Genomic DNA, 15662 nt, shown 5'->3' on the forward strand with positions numbered 1-15662 from the left:
ACCCTGTAGACGCCAGGGGACGTGACAGACATCAGAATGTGAGTATGTACTGTTTTTTTTTTTACTTTTACAATGGTAACCAGGGTAAATATCGGGTTACTAAGCGTAGCTCTGCGCTTAGTAACCCGATATTTACCCTGGTTACAAGTGAACACATCGCTGGATCGGCATCACACACGCCGATCCAGCGATGACAGCGGGTGATCAGCGACCAAAAAATGGTCCTGATCATTCCCCAATGACCAACGATCTCCCAGCAGGGGCCTGATCGTTGGTCGCTCTCACACATAACGAGATCGTTAGCGGGATCGTTGCTACGTCACCAAAAGCGTGACGTTGCAACGATATCGTTAACGATATCTTTATGTGTGACTCAGCCTTTAAAGAAGCCCTCACATGAAGATTAAAAAAAATAAATCTGTAATATAGTGTTTGTTTTTAACATACTCCCCTACTATCAGTTTCCCAGGGATCCAGCTTCATTCGACTCCTCTTGTCAATGACGTTACTGGTCTTCAGATGCTCTGGCTTCTAGCTCACACTCCATTTCTCTTTCCATAGGATTACATTGTAAAATCCACTTTTAGGTCATGCAGAGTGTAGGATGACCCAGATAATCTGAACAGTGGTCTGAAGAGACATCACTGAGAAGTACGGCGCAGGAAACCAGTAAAGACGGAGATAGGCGAGAATATTAAAATGATCATACTACGTGCACATATACAAGGTGACAAAGTCACTGGCAAAGTACTGGAGGGGAAATATGTGTCACTGAGGTTGTTAGCTTCAGTGATATGAACCTAGGAAAATGCTCCAGCAGACTAAGTGCTGAGAGGGTTTAATCGTCCATGTTAAGGGTTAGGTTTTAGTGAACAGGTAAAGAGTGGGAGGTAGGCTGTTCACCATATCTCCACCCCATGGTAGAATCTAGAAGGCAAATACATAGCCTTCTGACTCATTGAGCGTGGGGTGTGCCTGGAAATGAGAGCTCCAGAACTGTGTTTTGTGATAAGGAAAGCTGAACCTTTTTATGTTGGTTTCCTGAGCGGGCAGATCTCCGCAGCAATACAGACTGTGCCATTTGTTATGTTTTTTGTTTTAAGTTAGGCCAGAAAGGCCGTGTTTATTTTGCTAACTCTGCACTGGTCAATGCAGTACCTTTAATAAACCAGGGGAAGAGTTAAAGAGACAGCGCTCCTGTGTCTACCTCTGTGTGCAGCCGAGTGAGCCGATCTACCTCAACAGCAGAAACGGACTGGGGCTTAAATTCAGCTCTGGCATTTGAAATCACACAGGCCCATGTTGTCCCCATCCCCATGAATCAGATGGGATACATTACTAATATTACCCTGGATGGAGGAAAGGAAGATTTTCTACAAGACTAGTATTTCTAATGATACCCATGGCCTGGCTGGAGTAAGTGACGGAGTCAGAGACTTTGTGCTCCTTCACAACTCTTAACAGTATGAGTGTCTTGAAAACACTGATTCTGTTAACAACGTAGCAGACAATGCAGCCCATGACCAGACAGGCTCTTCTGGCATTTGCCAGAATTGCCAGATGGTCAGTCCGGCCCTGCTCAACAGATTTTAAAAAATCTTAATGAAATGGCAGGGACGTACATAAAAAGCAGTTTGAGACTCTTCCCTAATCCCCCTCTCTCCCACATAAAAAAATAGTAAATATATTCAGTGGGGTCACAGAAGAACTTTGCAGCCCTTACAAATCAATTTTGCTTCTATTAAAACCCCTTTGTGTTCCCATGCATCATGATGGCCCCAATTGACTGTAATGTAGTCCATTGGGTTTCCTTCATGTTGTCCATCATTTAATCGGGAAAAGTAGGGTGCAAGCTATGCTATTTTTTATTATTATTATTATTATTATTATTATTATACATTTTTATAGTGCCATTTATTCCATGGTGCTTTACATGTGAAAAAGGGGGCAAATATAGACAAATACATTAAACATGAGCAAAAAACAAGGCACACATTTACATAAGGAGGGAGGACCCTGCCCGCGAGGGCTCACAGTCTGCAGGGGGTTTTTATGTCGCTTAACATTTAGGCTACCTTCACATCTGCATCTGAGGCGCTTCAGATTGTGAACATAGTATACATACTCTACATAGGTACTGTAAGACTAAAGAAGGCAAGGAACAAGTACACACCTTATGCCGATATGTTGTAGAATTATTAACCAAACTAAAGGTGCTGAATGTAATGCCATGCATACTAATAGCCAGACCTAACCAATATATGAAAACTAAGCAATAAGTGTTTGCATTTCTGTAACAGATAAACAATACTTATATGCAGAAAAAGCGCAAAGAACAAGACAGGGTTTTTAATGTGACTTAAGTGCTTCAGACAAGTTGATAGCTTTCACTTAAAAATGTCAGACTGAATTTACATTGAGCTGATCATCATATATTAAAAGTCAGACATTCATTTTCATACTGAATGAGGGAACAAACAGGTTGCAAGGAAAGGTTGCAAAAGAAATCTGCTCATCCATCTTTGTACAGAAGGACATTGCACACAAACATGTCATTATTTTCTAGGACTTCAATGAACAAAAGAAGAGCAGTTCTATTAAATTATAAATCAAGAAAACATTTTCCTATAAAAAAATGGAGTTTATGAAGGCATACCGAGCTATAATGGTGGTGGTTTATATTCCCAGGAGAGAAAAAGTAATGTACAAGGGATATAAAACATAACATTTTAAATTATTCATTTTTTTCTATACCTTAAACTAAATTCCATTAATTATTATCCATAATTTCATCAAACTTTTGCAAGTTATTTCTAAATGGCATAGCGGCTAAATCCTATCTTTGAGTTTAAAGGAGTTGGGATATTAACTAGCAATAATTACTAAAGGGTTTTTACCAAGTACATAGTGGATGATTTGTTGATCGTTAAGGGTTCAACAGATGAGGCTACCAGAATAGGTTCTGTCGGAGTAGAGTGGATGTCAAGCATGACGTCTCTAATCCACTCATTCTCTTTGGAACTACCAAAGATTATTATTATTATTATTATTTATTGTTATAGCGCCATTTATTCCATGGCGCTTTACATGTGAGGAGGGGTATACATAATAAAAACAGTACAATAATCTTAAACAATACAAGTCATAACTGGTACAGGAGGAGTGAGGACCCTGCCCGCGAAGGCTCACAATCTACAAAGATATTTGAAGGATGCCCACCGTGTTCCATAGGAATCCAGAATGAATGAATGAATGAATGAAGTTGAGGTGCACATGCTCAAGTAACGCTACATTCAGATGTGGTTCTGAAAGGCCCAATTCTCTGGATTGGTATACGTCACAGCAGTTGGACCTTCATCTATCAATAAGTTATTCCTGATCATTTTGATAGTGAGTGACTCATCTTGGTACAAACAGGTTAAACAGGCTTGCTATATATGACATAACTTGACAAAACATGTACATAACTATTAGGGACACAGATAAAGAGGATTTGTGGATGATCCATTCTGCTGGTCATCATTATAATACATTCAAGTCCAGACAAGTGGTAATATCATTTTTTTAGTTGATGCATTTCAAAGTACTGCAGACTTCTTCATCAGGACAATTTTTTTTTTTTTTCGTCGTGATGAAGAAGTCTGTAGAACATGGATGGTTGCACATCCAATTGGAAGATTGTTTCAATTTGGATACCAAAAGGCTCTGTCCTGGCCCCAGTGTTGTTCAACATTTTTATAAATGATAAACTGAATGTAAACTAATCAAATTTGCAGAAAATGCAAAGCTATTAGGGATAGCTAATGCTAGAGAAGACAGAGAATAGACTCAGAAGAATCTACATAAGCTTGAACAATGGGCAACAACTAATACAATGGAAATGCAAGATTCTACATCTGGGCAAGAAAAATTAAAATTACATCTACAGAATGAAAGGAATAGAACTAAGCAACAGCATGTGTGAAAAAAACTTGTGTATACTAATAAATCTCAGGTTGCACATGAGTCAACAGTGTGATGCAGAAGCAAAAAAGGCAGAGTTCTAGGATGTATTAAGAGAAGCATAGAGTCTAGGTCATGTGAAATAATTATCTCCCTCTACTCCTCCTTGGTCAGGCCTCATCTGGAACACTGTGTGCAGTTTTGGGCAGCCACATTTAAAAAAAGACATTGCAAAACTGGAGCAAGTTCAGAGAAGAGTGAACTGGTGAACGGACTGCAGAGCATGTCCAATGAGGAATGGATCTGGGAATGTTTAGCTTGCAAAAAAGAAGGCTAAGAGGAGACTTAATAGCTGTCTACAAATATCTGAAGGGATGTCACAGTGTAGAGGGATCATAATTCTCATTTGCACATGGAAACATGAGAAGCAATGGGATGAAACTGAAAGGGAGCAGATACAGATTAGATACTCGCAAAAACTTTTTGACAGTGAGGGTGATCAATGAGTGGAACAGGCTGCCATGAGAGGTAGTGAGTTCTCCTTCAATTAAAGTCTTCAAACAGATGCTAGACAGACATTTGTCTGAGATGGTTCAGTGAGAAAGGGGGTTGAGCACGATGACCCTGGAGGTCCCTTCCAACTCTATCATTCTATAATTCTGTGATTCTATGATTTTTGAATGCTATGTGCTTAGCTTTTACTGTCTGATAGACTCCCTTTAAGTGGTTTATAGACCGCTTTATCAATCCCAATCATGTCAAGTTTTACTTTTGAATATAATTATAATTATACATGTTGTGAATGTTTTTATAAAAAATATATATAGTTCTGCAAAAATAGAAGGGCATATGACTATTCTGCTTTCCTGAAGCAAATGAATAAAAAAAGGTGGATCTTTCTCTCTAAAAATCACAATAGTAGGAAGTAGAAAATCTAGCAAAGTGCCGATAGCACTAGCTGAGAAGGACCTCTATGTGCAGTGCATATAATGACTAAATGCACATTGACAGAAACAGAAACTCACAAAATGATTCCAAAATGTAAACTCATCTTCAGAGTATTCATAAGAACCATCAAATAGTTATTACCATACCTTCTATGAAATCAGAGGATGTGTACGTTCTTTTAGGTTTGTCGTTTCCCTCTTCAGGACTGTTCAAAGATTCCATGGCTACCTCAATTGCCTCAGTCAGCTCGTCCCGTTTGTCTTTTCTTACTGGCTTTTCTTCTGGGTGGCGAGTAAGTCCTGTTTCCAACTGATACACTTTATGCAGAGTAAAACTATCAAATGGAATGGCAGCATACTCAGTGGGAACCTTCACACCACTATATACTTCGGCTTTGTTAACTTGGGAATGTAAGAAGTCTAAGAGGTCTGTTTGTGTCTTCTCTGAACTCGCATGATCAAATGCGACTGTAAGGGAATCACTGGAGTGGCCTTGAACATTTTTAAGTTGTTCACTCCGTTCTTGAAGTTCATCTTTTAGCTGAGCAATTTGCTTTTTCAGACTAGTAATATAATTCCGATGCTCTTCCTCACGCTCCTGCAGGATGGCATGGTAGCCTTCTTTGCCTGTTGGGTCATTAACTCGTGGCAGTAACAGCTGTTCATCCTCAGCTCTTGGGGTGCAAGCCAGCATATACAAAACTGAAACAATACAGCAAAGGCAGACAAGTATGATCCCCACCCGAGAAATCCAACTTATTAGTCCTCGGCGTACCATACTTGCATTTAAAAAAAGAAGTCCATCATCTTCTTCCTAATAAACAAACCAGTCCATAAGAAAAATACTCATCCATAATCACATTGACATCAAGGACTGGAACCATCACTGTCCCATCCGTGGAAGACTTGCGTTTGTCAACCAAGGTTCAGATATCCAAAAAAAAAAAAAAAAATCTTCATAAGCTCCTGAGCCAGCACTGTCATGGTAGCCAAGATGGTCAGATGTCATGTATGATCTGAGATCTAGAAGATAAATGGAAAAATAGATAAAGGTCAGTAGCTAGTTAACATTTTCCATCTTACAATTTGTTTAGATAAAACACTATATCTACATTAAAACTTTTAAAGTGGATCTTTCAAATTTACATTTATATAGAGATTAACTCTATTTATCAGAAGATCCAACCACATGTGAATACAGGTACAAGGGATATTCTTAATTTATAATTTGGCACCATGAGTGTTGAATTTATTTAATTGCAGAGCGAGTTGTGCCCCTCCTACTTGCCCTTTTTTGACGGCCACCTGATACTTTTTTCTGAAAAAGCTACCTTATTTTGATATGTTTTATTTATTACATGTTGCTTATATAGCGCCATTATATTCCACAGCGCTTTACAGACATCATCATCACTGTCCCCATTGAGGCTCACAATCTACATTCCCTATCAGTAGGTCTTTGAGCTGTTTTTCATACATGATTCCTTGTGTGAATTATGCCTAATGCTTAGAGTCGTGTCATACATTTTGTGCTACAAAATTCCGTGGGGGAAGTGGGAGACAAAAATTAAGTCGTTGATATATTGTACATTGGTGCTAAAATGAGAGAGTGAGCATGTGAACAAGGAATATGAGCAACTTTGATAGGCTAAAAGCCTTCAGATGATGCAATGTCAAAAGAAAGAGTCCGACTGAGAGGATCTGGTGCAACCAAGGCTTGGAGCTGTTGAGAAGAGCCCTAAGAGTGAAACTGAAGAAGGAGACAACTCATGGAGATTGGAGACTGTTCATGCATATCAAGTAACTATCACTGGAGAGCCTTGCTCCAATGAACCATGCAGAGGGTCCAAGCTGAAAGATAAAGGCACATGACATTGATAGAGAATGTGTTGAGTAGCAAGGTGCTGCCATATTGTGATTCCTCCATGAGTGTCCGACAGACCTATACTACCAGTGACACTACTGGAATATTATCAGGTGCAAATTGACTTTTATTAGATGGCTTCTTCAGTTGCGTTTGCTATTACATAAGACTTCATCCTGCTAAATGTGACCAACAAACTTGGTGTGCGATAGCTCCTCATGAGTAATTATTGAAGAACCTATTGTCTTATATGCCATCTGTCAGTGGAGGTTCTGTTAACACTAACTAACTAATGCCCTATAGTTCCATACAAAGCTATCATCTAGTGTTTGTTGACTCTATGGGACAAGTTACGGTAATACTTTATTTTAAACAGAGACATATTCAGGTGTTTTTAGTTAGATTTCATGTAAATGACATATTCAGGATGCCTATTTCAGAGCTCTATGAGTGCATCACTGTCTGATACAAAATGTTACTTTCCATATGGTTGCTAAAAAAAATAACTTCACTTGTCTACTTTAATTCTAGATATTAAATATATGTAGATTATAAATTAATATAATTATATGTAAATATATACATACATACACACTGCATATATTTATTTATTTCTAAAAAATATTTATAAAAAAAAACGTGTAAAACGTCAATATAAACTTGGTTCAATGAGCACACAGTCCACTGAATTATTATATTTGCTGAAGGGGTACCAAGGGATTAAATTGGCCAGGGGATTAAATGTGCTATCCTTGTAAAAAAAAAACAAAAACCTGCTCATCCAATGGAAGCATGGCTATCCGCAAGTAAATCACTCAGACTGTGAGGGTCAAATACAGGACAACATTTATCACTGGATGGGAAATTAGGAACATCCATGGGACTGTGAAGTCCAAGTTGCATGGCTGCATGTTTAACACGTAGATTTGCCTATAATTTACATATCCATTCCACTCTTTATATTTCCTGGCATACAGTAAAATTAAGACATAACATCGTCCGGTATTGAAAAGGAGACATTAACTGGTAAGTGACCTTGTTGGTATTTCTAACAGCTTGTCTCCGCTTATAAATATTGAAAGCAGCGCAGCAAATGACCACAATACGGTCCAGGTATTTAGAACGCTAATCCTTGGTAATAATGCCAACTATAATGAAAGTGAGAAAATGGCCCGCACAAAAGGATTCACTGCCAATTCCAATTCACCAAACAATTTTGCCCCTATCTACATAATGGGGAAAAAGTGAAAGGAAAAGTGTTGGAGACAAATTGACAGCTGCCAGATGTGAACAAGGGGGACTTAAAGAATGATAGTGATGGCGCCAAAGAGTATATACCCTACAGTTGCTAAGGTGGGGCCCCGACATGGGATACTCACCACACACGGGGATATGAACACACACACAAAACGTGCCACACACTACCATATGCTTGAACACATATACCACCCTCAGCACACATTTCACCACACATACAGCAACCTCGCCACATAAAAGTCGAAACACAAAAGTCGCCACTCAAAACTCGCCACGCACAAAACTCACCACATGCAAAACTCACCACATGCAAAACTAGGCTCACGCAAAACTCGCCACACGTGCAAAACTCACCTCATGGAAAACTCGCCACACGCAAAACTTGCACATGCGGAAAAATTGTCACATGCACAAAAGTGGCACCACATGCAAAAGTTGCCTCACACAAAACTTGCACATACTCAAAACGCACCACTCATAAAACTCGCCACGCGCAAAACTCACCACGCGCAAAACTTGCTGCACACAACTTGCTACACTAACCTGTCACATGCAACTCGACACACAAAAAGTTGCTACATGCATGTTGCCACACAAAACTCATCTCACAAAAGTCGCTACATGCATGTCGCCACACGCAACTCAACACACACAACTTGACACATGAATCTCGCCCTAAAACACACACAAATCTGGTATTATCCTTCAAAAATAAAAATCTGATTAATAAGCAGACAAACTACAAGAGCAACAAATGTTCCATATAGGAACTACAATAGCAACCAATCACAGCTCAGCTTCTATTTTGCTACAGTTAATTAATCTGAGCTCTGATTGGTTAAATTAGGCAACAAAGGACATTCTCGGTATAACAAAGCTTGTGTGAGGTAATAGCATGTCAGTTAGGGTGTGTTGGTGGAAAGGCTAATGTCAGTCACATTACCTCTATGTGAGAGGATATAGAAACTGCCAGTTACAGACTATTTTTACCACAATAATGCCTCATAAGAAGAGGAATTCCATGGCACGAATGTCACCTGATGCAAAAAGAAAAGCTGCATTACGGGCCAATGAAAAATGTGAAGACCGAGAAACAAAACTGACACACATGAGAACAGCAGCTGCTTCCTCAAGAGCCAATGAACTTTCTGAGCAGAGGGAAGCGAGGCTTGCATACAAGAGAACAAGAGCTGCTTCCTCAAGGGCCAATGAACTTTCTGAGGAGAGGGAAGCGAGGCTTGCAGACATGAAAACAAGATGAAATATATGTTGTGAAATGCTTCTATTAGCTTAGTTTTTGCCTTTTAATAATTACATTTCTATCTATTTGTTTTGTGGTTTTTGTGTGCAGAATACATTTTTGTTAACACATTCTATTTTGCTAACAGCAGTTATTAACCGGGGCGAAGCCGAGCAATACAGCTAGTATAATAATAATCGTCTTTATTTTTATATAGCGCTAACATATTCCGCAGCTCTTTACAGTTTGCACACATTATCTTAAATGTCCCCAATGGGCACACAATCTAAATTCCCTATTAGTATGTCTTTTGGAATGTGGGAGGAAACCGGAGTACCCGGAAGAAACCAACGCGAAACACGGGGAGAACATACAAACTCCTTGCAGATGTTGTCCTTGGTGGGATTTGAACCCAGGCCTCCAGCACTGCAAGACAGCAGTGCTAACCACTGAGCCACTGTGTTGCTCATAGCATCACATTTATAGTGTTTGTTGCCATGACTATGCTGAGGTTACGTTTTACACACAACCCTATGGGAGTTACTTATGGAAAAAGACTATGTTTACATGCTGCTTTTTTTCTGCAGCCAAAACCTGATCTCTTGACAGTAAAAAAACTGCAGACAAAAAACAGGTTTTGCTGGCTATTTTGCTGCGTTTTTTATTCCAAAGTTCAATTTTGCTTCCACCATACAAGCATGAACAATACATGAACAATACAAGATAGTAGACCACTAATGCAAGATATAGGTAAAACCATAAAACATTTTTGGAAAAAAAGGGCAATTTGATCAAATTATTTAGTGGAAAAAGATTTAGTCGTCTGAGAAAATAGTGACTATTCTGAACAAAAAAGTTCATGAAAAAATACACAATTGCAAATGTAAAAACAACTATATTTACTTTTGCACATTGGTCAGGGCCATTGAGTGGGTCGGACTTTGTTTAATTTCACACCTTGGCCTGGCAATGTTTACTTAAACACAGGTCACTAATTTAATGAAACTGTATTAATCCTAACTGCCATTCTCAGGTGAGGAAACATTTTGGTTTAATCTTGGGAAAATCACAAAAATAAATGGATTTCACAACCTTCTGTACCTGCCTTTTTTCACTAAAAATACTGGAAAAACAGTTGGCAATGTTTTTGCTGCCTCTTTGATGCTTTTTTTGCACTTTATGGGTGAAAAAATGCTGCAAAAATGCGGCAAAAATTGACATGCAGTTTTCCAGTTCAGTCAGGAAGAAAAAAAACAAGTGTGTGCATATTTCTGAAATCTCAGTTTTTTGCTGGTACTGTAAAAAGCAGCTTTTAACTTGCATAAAAAAATGCAGCAAAAATGCAATGTGTGAACATAAACATAGTTACATACATAGTTATTAAGGTTGAAGGAAGACTTTAAGTCCATCTAGTTCAACCCATAGCCTAAAATGCCCTAACATGTTGATCCAGGGGAAGGCAAAAAAACCCCATGTGGTAAGAGTAAGCTCCACCATGGGGAAAAAAATTTCTTCCCGACCCCACATACGGCAATCAGACTAGTTCCCTGGATCAACGACCTATCAAGGAATCTAGTATATATACCCTGTAACATTATATTTTTCCAGAAAGGTATCCAGTCCCCTCTTAAATTTAAGTAATGAATCACTCATTACAACATCATACGGCAGAGAGTTCCATAGTCTCACTGCTCTTACAACGGACGTGTGAAACCAGCCTAAGGCCGGCGTCACACTGGTGACTTAAACGGACGAGTGCAATGCGATAAAAAAAATCGCATTGCACTCGGACCAATGTTACACTATGGGGCAGCTCCCAGCAGCCGAATTTTTGCCGGCCGTTTTCCTCGGTCCGAGACAATGGCAGCATGTTACGATTGTCACCGACACTCGGCCGACTCTCGGCTCACTCGCACCCATATAAGCCTATGGGTGCGAGTGAGACAGCGCACATCACTTGGATATCATCCGAGTGCTGTGCGCTAAACGTGGACCCCGGCAATGGAGGAGATGGAGAAATTAGTTTCTCCGCCTCCTCCGCAGCTGTGCTCCGATTCGCTCTGTGCGAGAGGCTCGATGCACAGACGCATGACACTCGGCTCCTGCTCGCAGCAGAGCAGGGGACGAGTGTCATTAGCATATCGCATCCGATGCAATACGCTAGTGTGACGCCGGCCTTAGGCTATTTCCGGTACCGGAAAAAACGGTACCGGAGATATCCATGTCCATGTGTGTACTATGTGTGGCACATGTGTGGCAACCGTGTTCCACCCGTGTGCCGCATCAGTACCACACAGATGGCCACTGGGGAAGAAGCGCTACAGTAAGCGTTGTTCCCTGGTGGCAGGTGCTGAAGCCAGCTCTCATCATTCTACCCTGCTCTGACGGCGAGCAGAGGAGAATGATGAGCGTTATATTAAAGTCCGAACGACAGCAGGTAGGGGCTTTTGGGATTCTTACCCCGATCATCCGACACCTGCTGCCGCTGATAACAGTGACAGTAGGTGCGGATGATCGGGGTATTCCACAGCCGACGGCTGCAATCTAAGGAAATAAATGAATGAAAAACCTGACGTGGGTTCCCCCCAATTTTCTTGAACCAACCAGACAAAACTCACTTTGTCCCTGTCAGCTTCTACAAGATTGATTATAAAGACTAGAGGGGTCCACACTCTGTTTTTCTAATTATTTAAATAAATCATTTAAAAAAACAGCGTGCGGTCGCCCCCATTTTTGACAACCAGCCTTGCTAAAGCTCACAGCTGGGGGCTGGTATTCTCAGGCTGGTAAGGGGCCATTGATATAAGCCCTCCCAGCCTAAAAACAGCAACCTGCAGCTGCCTAGAAAAGGTGCATCTATTAGATGCGACTTTTCTGGTGCATTGCCTCTTGCCATGTAGCGGTGGGGTAATATTTGTGTCACACGGAGGACATCAGTGTGTGTTCTCTGTGTGCACGTGTGCGGGACGTTTTGACGTCCATGATGACGGTAAAAAACAGACATTTGAATGGGTCTACGTGTGTACGTGTCTCCGGTACGTGTGAAAACTGACCACATGTACCGGACACAGGGACGTGTGAAAGAGGCCTAATACAGTCTATGAACAATGCCCTAAATGGTTAGCCCTACAAGAGACAGCAGGGAAAACATTGTGTCTGTACTAACTTAGGATAACCCTCAAAACCACTGCAGGTCCCCTGTCCTAATAACAATCTAAATGCATGAAGATGGAACTTGGGAAATCATTGGAGCTTGTTGTGTCCTCAATGTTTGCTTGCATCCATTCTACATTTCTATGAGAGCAATAAAATGCCATAAAACTCCTGATAAACATTTAACCTTGGAGTAACCTGTAGTCTATGTTCCCGTACATCATTCATTGACTGTACCACAAATAGTACAAATTGCACATCATCTCCACTACGTTCACTGTAGACACGTCAGATAAGTGTCACCTCCACCTTACTGTAGCTCTTTCATCAGTCCAATGTGTGAAGAGTTGGTGTTATAACTTCTTACAAATTTCTCTCCTGAAACATTTCATCCCCTTCTGCAGCTGCAAGGATTTAATGAGAGTGCCTTTTATTCCTAAGCACGCTACATCCAAAGTCAGCAGGACATGCGCCAGGTCTGGCAGCAGAACCAGTAAGCATGATGATGTGGCGGTTTACCGTTTTTGCTGGGAATAAAATAACAAGCTTGTTGCCAGTGTGACTAGAAAATGATGCATTAATGTGACCATGAAACCATATGAAAGAACAAGTGTTTATGTACAGCAAATGGATAGTAAGATGCCAGGATATACAACAACATACTAAAGTTTCTATTTGCTCTTCCTAAAATGTACTAATATCTACCTATAGACCATGTCATTTCCTCCTTTACCTACAAAATTCATCTTGAATTATGTCCTAAATTATTGCAAAACATAATATGTCCTAGAATAATAATAATAATAATAATAATAATAATAATAATATGTCATCAGGTTTTTACTTATGTAATTTGAGGCAACATTATGTAGGGCAGAGACGCTGATTCCAGTTATGTATCACCTACTGAACTGATTGCTGCAGTTTTGATAAAATATTTTTTTTCTCTGCTGCAGATATCACAATTGTCTGAGGGTAAGTTCACACTAGCAGCGGTTTTTGGATTCTTTTTTTTTATGCAAAATTTCACTACGTTTTACAGTACTAGCAAAGCATATGAGATTTCAGAAATTTTATGCACACAGATTGTTTTTTGTCATCAGTATTTTGCGCGTTGCATGTTTTTTTCCACAATGGAACATGTCACTTCTTTCATGGTTTTTTCAGGGTTTTTCTTTGACATGAATGGGTTGTGAAAAAACACTGAAAATGTGCAGCAAAAACGCAGGTATCTGGTTTTGCTGCATTTTTTGTGCCAAAACCTGATAATGTAGAATAGGACTTTTTCTGTGCACTAAACTTTATTAGCATGCCTAAGAGACAAATCTAGCATGCCAAAAACACAGAAAAAAGACACATAAAACACAAGAAAAAATAAGCAAAACCTGCTTTTTTTTCTGCAGCTTCTTTACTGACTTTAGATCAGGTTTTGCTGCTGAAAAAACAGCTAGTATGAACTTACCAGGAATGTTGAGCACTGTAACACCTCCCCTACACCAATAATTGACAGCTGTGTACACCATGGCAGAAAGCTGCAAATCATTGGTAGCGTGGAATCACACAGAGCAGGAGACAACCTGCTGACAGATTTTGTTTTAAAAAGAAAAGTACCTTAGTCACAACACAAATAGGTTGTGTACCCAGTTATATATAATATACATATTATGACAAAAAAATTTTTTGCCTAAAATACAAAGAAAATGTGTCATCTTTAACTTTAGGCCTTTTAGAATTCATTTAATCTTCAGCTTGCTTAATTATTCACAATAACAGTAACTTTGACCAGGGGTGCCCAAACTTTTACTTGTCACTGTATATACATTCATGGCAAAAAGTGTTGGCACCCTTGAAATTGTTTCACATATTGAAGTATTTCTCCCAGAAAATTATTTCAACGGCACCTTTCCAAAATTGTGAGCAACTTTGTTTCAAGCATGTCATGCTCGTTCAAACTCACCTGTGGCAAGTAACAGGTGTGGACAATGTGAAAATCACACCTGAAACCAGATAAAAAGGGTGGAAGTTGACTCAATCTTTGCATTATGTGTCTGTGTGTGCCATACTAAGCAAGGAGCACAGAAAGAGAAGTGAACCAAAATTGTTAAAAAATATCAACAATTTCAAAAGTTACAAGTTGGTCTCCAGAGAGCTTAATGTTCCTTAGTACACCGTGCACAAGAAGATTACAACCCATGGCAATGTAGCTAATCTTCCTGGACGTGGACAGCAGAGAAAAAAGTGATGAGATGTTACAATGCAGGCTAGTCCAGATGATGAATAAGCAGCCCCAATCAAGAAATTCAAGCTATCCTGCAGGCTCAGGGTGCATCAGTGTCAACGCTAATTTTGAATGAAACTCTACTGCAGGAGACACCCACTGCTCACACAGAGACATATAAAAGCTAGACTGCAGTTTTCTAAAATAAACTGCAGTAAGCCAAAAAGCTTTTGACAAAGTGTCTTGTGGTCAGATAAGACCAAGGTAAAGCTTTTTGGTAAAGCACATAATTCTACTGTTTACTGAAAACGGAATGATGCCTACAAAAAAAAAAAGAACAGTACCTACAGTGAAATATAGTGGCGGTTCAAAGAGGTTTGGGGGTTGTTTTGCTATCTCTGGCACTGGGAGCCTCAAATGTGTGCAAGGCATCATGAAATCTGAAGAATACCAATGGATTGTGAGTCGCAATGCTGTGCCCAGTGTGAGAAAGCTGAGTTGCTTCCTAAGTCAAACATACTTCAAGAAGCACCCAGAAAAGGATGGAAACAAAGCTCTGGAGAGTTCGGAACTAACCAGTACTGATTTCATATCGAAATCTTATTGAACTCATCTGGAGAGACTATAAAATTGATGTTGGGAAAAATAAAATTTCAAATATGAGAGACCTGGAGCTTGAGTTTGCAAAAGAAGAGTGGTCCAAAACTCCATTTGAAAGGTGTAAGAAGCTTGTTGATGGTTACAGGAAGCAATTGATTGCAGTTATTTACACCAAAGGGTCTGCAACTAAATATTAAGTTGAGGGTGCCAACAATTTTTGATGTTTCGTGTGAAATTATGTCCAATTTGCCTTTTTTTCTCTCTTTTTTTGTGTATAACAAAACATGTGTAATTGCAATAATTTTCTGGGAGAAATACTTCATTTTCTGGAACAATTTTAAGGGTGCCAACACTTTTAGCCATGACTGCATGTACAGTATGTATGTATATATATATGTATTTACATAGGACATGAGTAGGATGATTGGTCACAGACCTCTG

The 15662-nt window shown here is 39.6% G+C and overlaps 1 protein-coding gene across 4 annotated transcripts in view; it reads right to left on the minus strand.

Annotated features, from left to right (window-relative positions):
* Positions 1–15662, minus strand: part of CSGALNACT1 (chondroitin sulfate N-acetylgalactosaminyltransferase 1) — a 405248-nt gene that overhangs the window by 77264 nt on the left and 312322 nt on the right. For all 4 annotated transcript variants that reach the window (XM_077274367.1, XM_077274359.1, XM_077274374.1 and 1 more), the window contains one exon: positions 5037–5912. In XM_077274367.1, coding sequence (XP_077130482.1) covers positions 5037–5667 — 631 coding nt within the window. In that variant the 5' untranslated portion in view covers positions 5668–5912. The remainder of the gene's footprint in view (positions 1–5036; positions 5913–15662) is intronic.

Source organism: Ranitomeya variabilis, chromosome 1 (genome assembly GCF_051348905.1).
Source record: "Ranitomeya variabilis isolate aRanVar5 chromosome 1, aRanVar5.hap1, whole genome shotgun sequence".
Lineage (NCBI taxonomy): Eukaryota > Metazoa > Chordata > Amphibia > Anura > Dendrobatidae > Ranitomeya > Ranitomeya variabilis.